This window comes from Musca domestica, unplaced genomic scaffold (genome assembly GCF_030504385.1).
Source record: "Musca domestica strain aabys unplaced genomic scaffold, Musca_domestica.polishedcontigs.V.1.1 3, whole genome shotgun sequence".
Classification (NCBI taxonomy): domain Eukaryota; kingdom Metazoa; phylum Arthropoda; class Insecta; order Diptera; family Muscidae; genus Musca; species Musca domestica.
The window spans coordinates 26,339,823-26,349,368 of record NW_026712299.1 but is presented as its reverse complement, the minus strand read 5'-3'; the positions used below and the strand labels follow the sequence as shown (position 1 = coordinate 26,349,368).

The 9,546-nt window shown below is 35.6% G+C and overlaps 1 protein-coding gene across 1 annotated transcript; it reads left to right on the top strand.

Moving 5' to 3' along the window:
- The first annotated feature begins 802 nt into the window (after positions 1-802).
- LOC101887577 (D-3-phosphoglycerate dehydrogenase) lies at positions 803-8,328 on the top strand. The gene is made up of 6 exons (XM_005183040.4): positions 803-1,051; positions 1,196-1,246; positions 1,996-2,150; positions 6,627-6,846; positions 6,963-7,095; positions 7,613-8,328. The coding sequence occupies exons 1-6, from the start codon at positions 968-970 to the stop codon at positions 7,966-7,968; spliced, it is 999 nt and encodes a 332-aa protein (XP_005183097.2). The 5' UTR covers positions 803-967; the 3' UTR covers positions 7,969-8,328.
- The last annotated feature ends 1,218 nt before the right edge of the window (positions 8,329-9,546 follow it).

Sequence of the window (9,546 nt, the reverse complement as noted above, 5' to 3'; positions counted from 1 at the left end):
GGGGCTATACCAAAACGTGGTCCTATTCATGCAATGTTTTGCCACACGCACAGGGACCCGTTATGACCTACAAATACCAATTTTCAGACAAATCCGTGAAAAAATGTGGCATAAATCATCAAAAAAACGAATATCGGGAGGTATCGTCATATGGGGACTATACCAGACACAATAAAAATTGCTCTGCTAAATTTTGGCGCTCTACGTCAAATTTTGTGGGCTGTATCGTGATTTCAACAGACAGACAGACGGACAGACAGGCAGACGGACATCGTTAAATCGACTTAGAATTTTATGCTGATTATGAATATATATACTTTATGGGGTCTACGACGAATATTTAAGGATGTTACAAACGGATTGACAAAGTTAATATACCCTCCTTTCCAAGGTGGGGGATATAAAAATAAGGGATTCCGCGGAATCTTAATCCAAAAATTTCTAAAATTTTTTAGCTCTACTTTCATAATCTGCAGGATTTTCCTCGTAACTATTGAAAAAAATTGTAACTATTTGAAATTTGTCGCACAAGAATTGCATTTTGCAAACAATTTTGAAAAATGCAATTTGTTTTTCAATATTTTTGCTGATTTTGTCTTCAAAAATCTTGATCTCACAACACTGTGCAAGCCTTAAGTACGTCCAGTCTGGAGATCGTTGTTTTTATTATTTTTCAATGTGAGCTGTTTTGTTTGTTGTTCGCACGTCTGTCCCGCTGTCAGTGTCACTGTTGTTATTGTCCACTTTCATGCTATGGAATGCAAGTCTTACAAAGTTGGCGGCCGGTTTTTTTCAATTCTGTAATCAGTTGAGTTTCGCATACCGTCCGGACCGGTTGGTTGGTTGGTTGTACATACAAGTGGAGATCACACATCCTACGTTCAGAAGAAATTCTCTAAAGCCTACAATTTTGTGTAGAACATAAAAGAGAAATAATTTAAGAAAATTAAAACAGAAAACAAGAAAAATGCCGGTTGATATTAAAAATGTCTTGGTGTGCGATGCCGTAGACAGCGCCTGTGTGGAGCTTTTGCAAAAGAATGGCATTAATGTAAATTTTCGTTTCGTCGTCTTAATTTATGCTTTCATATTTTGCTGATTATTTAAATTCTGTGTGTGTTTCATTGAAGATTTATTTTTAATTGCAATTTTTTTCTCTTTTGTTGTTGTTCCTGTTTTTGTTTATCGTCATCAGGTGGCTTATAAACTGAAATTGCCGGTGGATGAACTCTGCAAAGAAGTCAAAGTAAGTATTTGCCTCCTGTTTGCATGGATTAAAATATAAATTTTGGTGTATATTAGGGTGTCATGAGGCTCAATTCATGTTCTATGAAAATATGGAATGAAAACAGTTATGAAGGGAAGAAATGTTAAAAGAAAAATGTAAAGGAAATATTTTTCATTTCGTACATTCATAGAACAAGAATCCATCTTAAAACGATATAAAAACTTGTTGAAATAACTTTGAGAGAATTGCATTATGTAGAAAATTTGGGAAAGGGATATTTTTTCAGAAATAAGATTCTCTTGAAAAGTTGTAAAAATCGAAGTGAAATTCAAGAGAATATGACCAAATATGGCATTCAATTTTACTAGACAAAATTAATATTCGTAAATCCATTGTAAATACATAAATCAGAGATGGGAATCTGTTATCTCTTTAGTTAATTTTATGTATTAAATTTCATAGAATGCAGAGTTCTATATGCTAATTTAAAACGCCTATGAAATAATAAAATGCCTATTTGAAATAATAAGGTTCTAGCACAGAGTTGCATTTTTCCTAGTTCGTTTAAAGTTAAAATCTCTTTTGGTTGTGCCAAGGCTTCGAGAACAGTTGCCCGGTAAAAATGGTGAAATTGTATATTTTTGCAAGTTCTGGAAAAAAAACTTATGTTATTATGGATCTATTAACAATACCATTAATTTGGTACTACTACTTCAGTCTATAAATATCGCATTTATATTTATATTGTGATTACTATTTCATTTCAGAACTATGATGCTGCCATTGTTAGATCTGACACAAAAATCACCCAACAGGTCTTAGAGGCTGGGGCGGGAAGCTTGAAGGTAGTTGGTCGTGCCGGAGCCGGTGTGGATAATATTGATGTACCAGCAGCAACAAAGAACAAAGTTATTGTCCTAAAGTAAGTACCAACGGTCAATTAAATTATTGTTGGCAGTGTCTTTATGGTTCTCCAGAGAACTGGAAGAATAAGAAGAATAAGTTATATTAATAGAGAATAAGCTATATAATATTAATATTTTGAGATCAGTTATTCTCAAAGCGAACAACTCGAAATATCACATTACATTACGATTTGGTTGAAAATTGGGCTGAAACTTGATAACACAAAAAACAGATGGTTAGAGAGAGACCGTAAATACCGTTGAATGCCCTCCACCATTTGGAACGAATTAGATAATATTCAAAAAAATAAAATCCATTGAAAATTCTGTTAAAATCTTTAAAATACCTAATATCGGAAGGTGCCGATATATGGGGGGATATACGCTATTGTGGACCTATATAGACAAATCTATGTCTGGGGGTAAAGTACTCACAAGGAACTCATTGTGTGGATTTTCAGACAATTCCATTGGGAAATGTGGCTAACATCATCAAAATCCCGAATATCGGGGGTACCGTTATATGGGGGATATACGATATTGTGGACCTATATAGACAAATACCTTTCAGGGGTTAAAGTGCTCACAAAGAAACCCTTGTGTGGATTTTCAGAGAATACCCTTGGAATATATAGCTAAAATCATCAAAATACCGAATAACGGGGGTACCGTTATATGGGGGCTATACGATATCGTTAACCTATATAGAGAACTCTATGTCAGGGGGTAAAGTGCTCACAAGGAACGCCTTGTGTGGATTATCAGACAATTCCGTTGAAAAATGTGGGTAAAATCATCGAAATACCGAATATAGGGGAGTACCGTTATATGGGGGATATACGATATTGTGGACCTATACAGACAATTCCGTTTCAGGGTTAAAGTGCTCACAAAGAACTCCGTCTGTGGATTTCCAGACAATACGATTGGAAAATGAGGCTAAAATCATCAAAATACCGAATATCGCGGGGTACCGTTATATGGGGGCTATACGTTATCGTATATAGAGAATTCTCTTTCGGGGGGTAAAATACTCACAAAGAACACCTTGTGTACAAAGAACCCTTTGGGACCATTCCTTTGAAAAATATGGCTAAAAACATCAAAATACCGAATATCGGGGGTATCGTTATATAAGAGCTATACGATATCGTGGACCTATATAGATAATTCTCTGTCGAGGTATAAAGTACCCACAAGGAACTCCATGTGTGGATTTTCAGACAATTCCGTTGACAAATGTGGCTAAAATCATCAAAATGCCGAATACCGGGGGGTACTGCTATATGTGGACTATATGATATCATGGACCTATATAGATAATTCTCTTTCAATGAATAAATTGTGTAAGCAGTAGTTTGAGACGGACAAAACCTGGCTGAGCTCGGTGTCGAATTGAAGTGGATGGAGTTTAAGCGACATCACCACGTAGAGCTGTGATATTTTCGGTCGATAGAACTGGTCAAAGTGTTTGTCTTTACATCACTAACAGACCCAGTTTCGGCAAATTTATCCATCCATCTCTTAGCATTATTGTGGCCCCAAATTGAACGCAATTTGCGAACTGTAGCTACAAAACAAATTGAAGTTTCGTTCTAGTTGGGACACCCATTAATCGGACAATCGTAACATATGCTCTATTCCAGAACCTGCAAGAATCTACATGTTTTGCAATTTTTTCGATATCAAATTAAAAGGAAATATATGTAGTAGCTATATCCCAATCTGAACCGATCTCGACAAAATTTGTCAAACGCATTTATAGACTGTATATAGGCTCTATGGTATAAATTATAAAGAATATTATTGTTATGGAGAGCACATTACGATCTTGCGGGACTTATGTAAATTTAAATTGGATGAAACATACATAGGAGCTATAGCTTTTTCTAATTTTCACCAAATTTTCAAACTGACTTTTATGCTAAATTCGGTAGCAGGTGCCAATATTGGGCTGATATTACACATTTTTTGAACTAAAAATTCGACATCGGACGAAAATTTGTCGAAGAAATTTGTAGGCTCTATCTGATATTATGTACCAAATATCACTGGTATGGAGTGCATATTACGGCTTCGTTTTAAATGAATATCAAATTCATTCTTCTAGACTTAATTTGGTTGTTTGTGTCAAAATGTAAGCTGATTTGGGCTCATATTTCACATTTGGTTCACAACAAACTTGAAATCGGACGTAGGGAGATATATCCAAATTTTGAACTAAACTTTTATTTCGGTGGTATGTCATAAAATTCATAATATTTGGACTGATAATGCACATTTTGCGCGAAATTACCTAGAAATCGGAATAATATATATATATATATATATATATGGAAGCTATACATACATTTGGACTGAAAGTGAAATAAAATGTTCATCGGACTCATCTCAATAAGTCCATTGTTAGATGTGCTGCGTTGTATACCATATCACATAGCGCTCACCATTACCAGTTACGATTCGAAACATCTTTAATGAAGTATTATTCAATGATGCCACCAGCCCATAGACCGCAGTTTTTTTATTAAGTTGAATGGAGCTTTTGCGACACTTCTGGCCGATATTCACTCAAAAATCGACAATTCAGCTTATTTACTTATTTAATTTGAGCTAAAAATTTGCTTCGTACATGGACATACTTTTTTGATAACAAAGTGAATCTTTCGGCCAAATTTCCAACAGTTCGGCCTCAGTTTTTGCACCATCTGTATTTTCGGTCAAATTGTCCACGTGTATCCTTCGGTCAAATTGTCCACGTTGTAGACCAACAGAAGCCCAATTGCTGCGAATGGCGACGAATCGATAATTAATTGTCATACCTAACACTGGCCGATACATGTGCGATATTTTCTTTACACTTTGTGACCCTTTGTGGGGAAGGTACCAGAAGGGGTTCGCAGATATATATCATCATTACAGCAGATTTTGTTTTACCAGAAATGTTACTTATTTTGCTTTCTTTGAGCGTTTTATTTTTCAAAATCTTGAACCCTATGCGGGGGAGGTATCAGATGAAATGGTGCCATTTCCTTCATCTTTATGACAGATCTTCTGTTGATGGAAATAATTTGATGTATAAAGTCTGAATGAAATCGGACGTTATTTTCGCGTTATATGAGCTTCATGGATTCTCAAAATGTAGACACTTTGTGGGGGAGGTACCAGAAGGCGTACACCAATATATCTCATTTTAACACCAGACCTTGGGCTAATAAAAATATTGTGAGGTGTGTAATTTGAAAAGAACCGGATTCTTAATTCGGATTTTATGAACGTTTTGGTAATTCAAAATTTTAATTCTTTTTGGGGAAGGTACCGGAAGGAATGGTCCGATCTCAACCGTCTTTATAACAGATCTTGTGTCAATGGAAATATTGAAATGTGCCATGTTTATATGGAATCGGATGTTAATTTCGTGTTTTAGGAGCTTCATGGATTCTCAAAATTTTGACCCCTTGTGGGGGAGGTAACAGAAAGATTGGACCGATATATTCCTTTTTCATATCAGACCTTAGATTAATAAAAATATTGTGATGTGTGTAATTTCAAGACAATCGGACACTTCCATCACATTTTAAAAGAGTTATATATTTACTCACCCTTTGTGGGGGAGGTACTTGACCGATATTTCCCATTTTCGCACCTGATCTAGCACTAATGCAAATATTAGGATATACAAAGTTGAAGCAAAATGGGATTATCCTTTATTTTTCTGTGCTGTAAAATATGATTTAGTTATTGCGAGGGTCGATTTGGTTTCTTCGGAGGGTTAACAATTTTTTGACAGAATATGTTTAATATAGTATACTGGTTTTTTCCCTGCAATTATCGAAAAAGTTACATTTTGTTGCAGGGTGGCATTGAAAAATCTACGTTTCTACCTCATATTACACTTCCAAAATATTATTTAAAATCCAAAAATTCCTCAGGTTATTGACAATTCCATTACGACCCCTCGACGACAGTTATTAACCTTTGAATGGTGTCTATAATTTTTGTTTTTTCAAAGTTCACCTAAGTTAAAATTTGACTTATGTGACTTTTTCCCCGGAGAGAACATCTCTCACTGGCAGAGTAGAAACACATTAAAATTTTTGCAAACAATCTTCTAGTAAGTGTAAAAGTAAACAGACAGACAGCTCCAGCTATCTGGCGAATAATTAACATAAGACATGTGTAAACTTTTTGTGAGCGCAATAGACTGGCTGACTGATTTGCATAATTTTTGTGTCTAGTCAAAATAAAGCCAAACAATTTGTTCTTTTTTTTTGCATGGCTAACGAGAAATGAAAAAAAATTGGCATGAGTTGCAAAACAAAGCTTCCTAGAACAAAGTTTCATTGATGGCGTATCAATTTAATCTCTTTAATGATGTTTGTTCTTTCTCTCTCTCTATCTCTCTTCAATTTGAAAACGTATCTTAATTCCTTTCACCTAACCTCAATTTGTTTATTTTGTTTTTTTTTTCTCCCACACATACACGCGCGCAGCACTCCAGGTGGTAATTCAATTTCGGCCTGTGAATTGACATGCATTGCCATCGGAACTTTAGCACGTCCAGTTGTGCCGGCTGTCCAGAGCATGAAAGAGGGCCGTTGGGATAGAAAACTCTACAGTGGCAGTGAATTGTATGGCAAAACATTGGCCGTATTGGGTCTGGGACGCATTGGCCGTGAGGTGGCCATACGCATGAAGGCCTGGGGCATGAGGGTATGTGACCTTCTACTTCTTTTCAATGAAAATAACCTACAAAAATATTGTCATATTGTCTGGCATCATATTTATTTGTGACCCATTTTTTGGGGCTTTGTTTATGTGTCTTGCAGATTATTGGCTATGATCCCATCACAACGGAGGAAGAAGCAAAGGCGGCAGGCATTGAAAAAATGACATTGGATGAAATTTGGCCTTTGGCAGATTATATTACCGTGCATACCCCATTGATACCAGCCACAAGAAGTAAGTTAAGAAATAAGAAGTGGAACAAAAATGTTGCGAGTGGAAATTTTCTTTCGGGATTTAACACCACTAAATTTATAAAAATTCTAATCTTGTAGAAGGTTTCAATTTCATGAATTTTAAAAACAAAATATGGTGGTCTAGGAGTTTATAAATGTTCTGGTGCAGAACCTGCAAGAATCTACTACTTTTGCAATTTGACATCATAAAGGAAAAATCGGTTATCGTAGTAAAATCTTTACATTCTGCAGGCTCTGGAACGGAGCAAAAATAACTTTTTCCGATTTTCAAATTTGTGTTCTTCACCTAATAATTTCAAATAAATAATAATTTTCAAACAAATTTTTCAAAAAATAAAATAATTTAAATAAATTCTGGCAAATCCATTTTTGACAAATTCCATACAATATTGTGATTTTGACTTTGAAGTTCTCTAAAAGTGTATTCTCAAAATTATAACTTACATTAATATTTTCCAATGCATTAATTTCTCTCTCTCTTTTTACCCCATCTTTAGATCTCGTCTCCGCAGAAGCCTTGGCAAAATGCAAGAAGGGCGTTAAGGTTGTGAACGTTGCCCGTGGTGGCATTGTTGATGAACAGGCCGTGCTCGATGCCCTGGAATCGGGACAATGTGGTGGTGCTGCATTTGATGTCTATCCCGAGGAGCCACCTAAATCAGAAGTCACCAAAAAACTCATTCAACATTCTAAAGTGGTGGCTACCCCACATTTGGGCGCCAGTACGGCGGAGGCTCAAGTTCGTGTGGCCGTCGAAGTTGCTGAGCAATTTATTGCATTGACAGGCAAATCACAAGTCTATACCAGCTATCCGGGGGTTATCAATCGTGAAGTATTGGCTAATTATCAGTAATTGGACATGATGAGTTGTTTGTTTGTCTTTTTTTGATGGATGGAAAACTGGGTGTCTACCAACTCATATCGCCGATAGTAACAGCATCATCATCATTGGGGGTCCATTAACTGACATTGATGGCCTGCAAAATATATAGAAATTGCATCAGTTAATTTCCATTTTTTTATATTCTATGCCATTTTATTTTTTGGTTTTCATTCGTTATCAATTTTGTTGTTTACATACTTTTACATTCACACATTTATACATGCATCGGTATTTTCATGGAATTAAATTTAAAATTAAACATTTATTTTTGTATAATTGAAATTGAACAATAATATACAAATTATTAAAAAACAAATCAAATTGAAAGAATACATGTGCCTTTTTAATTTTAAATTATTTTTATTGGAAAATGTCAATAAACTTGTACAAATTTTGATTTCTGAAAAATTAAAAATGAAATGAAGGTCCAATTTCTAATGAAGGTCCAATTTTCCAACGAAAAGTAAGGGAGTTTTGGACATTTGGAAAGAAGGGAGTTTTGGACATTTTCAGATTAAGATTCCTTGGAATCCTTTGATTTTGGGTATATAGTGCATTCGGTAATATTAATGATACTTCTTCTGATACAGATAAAACCAGTAAAGAAAGTCTTAAACTCTGGGGGGGGGGGGGGGGGGGGGGGGGGGGAGGCGCCTTTATGATACCCTGCACCACTTCGGATATTTAATAGAGCTTTACATAACAATTAAACTATTTTATGGGATAATTAAATCATACAAGCTATGATTATAATTGTAATTTAAAGTTCAGAGGACTAAATATGCCGACGACTTTGTATATTTTCAATTGGGGCTTTTATTGCCCATTTGGTGCACAATTAACCTGAAATCGGACAAGCTATATCCAATTCGAATCGACCTCGATAAGCAACAGCTATATCTGAATCGATTTCGATTAAAGTTGGCATACTTATTTTCAGGCCTAATTTGATCGTATGTGCAAAATTCCATACTATTTGGGACGATAGTACACGCTTGGTGCACAAAAAGGCAAATCGAACGAAGATATATATCGAAGCTATATTTAAATTTTGACCGATTATCTTATCAAATTCAATAGGGTTTGTCCTTTGGCCAAACAAATGATTTGTGCAAAATTTCATGTGGATCGGGCAATAAATGCGATCTGTACATGGACAGACGGACGGATGTACTGACATGCATAAATCGACTCAGAATGTCATTCTATGCAGATCATCAAAAGAAACTATGGGTCTATCTCGTTTCCTTTTGTCTGTCACAAACAAATGCATAATGACATCATACCCTGGCCACCTTGAGAAATCGGGATGTAAAGAATCGCTGACTTGTTTCGCGAGTTATAAAAGTATTGAGAATTGTGACCCGTTGTTCGTGAGGTACAAGAAGGGGTTCGCATGATATATATCATCTTCACAACGGATCTTGTGTTAGCAAAAATATTTGTATGTGTGAAATTTGAAGAGAGCTGGATGCTTTTCGCTTTCTTTGGGCGTTCATTGAACCCAATGTGGGGGAGGTATCAGAAGAAATGGTCCAATCTCTATCA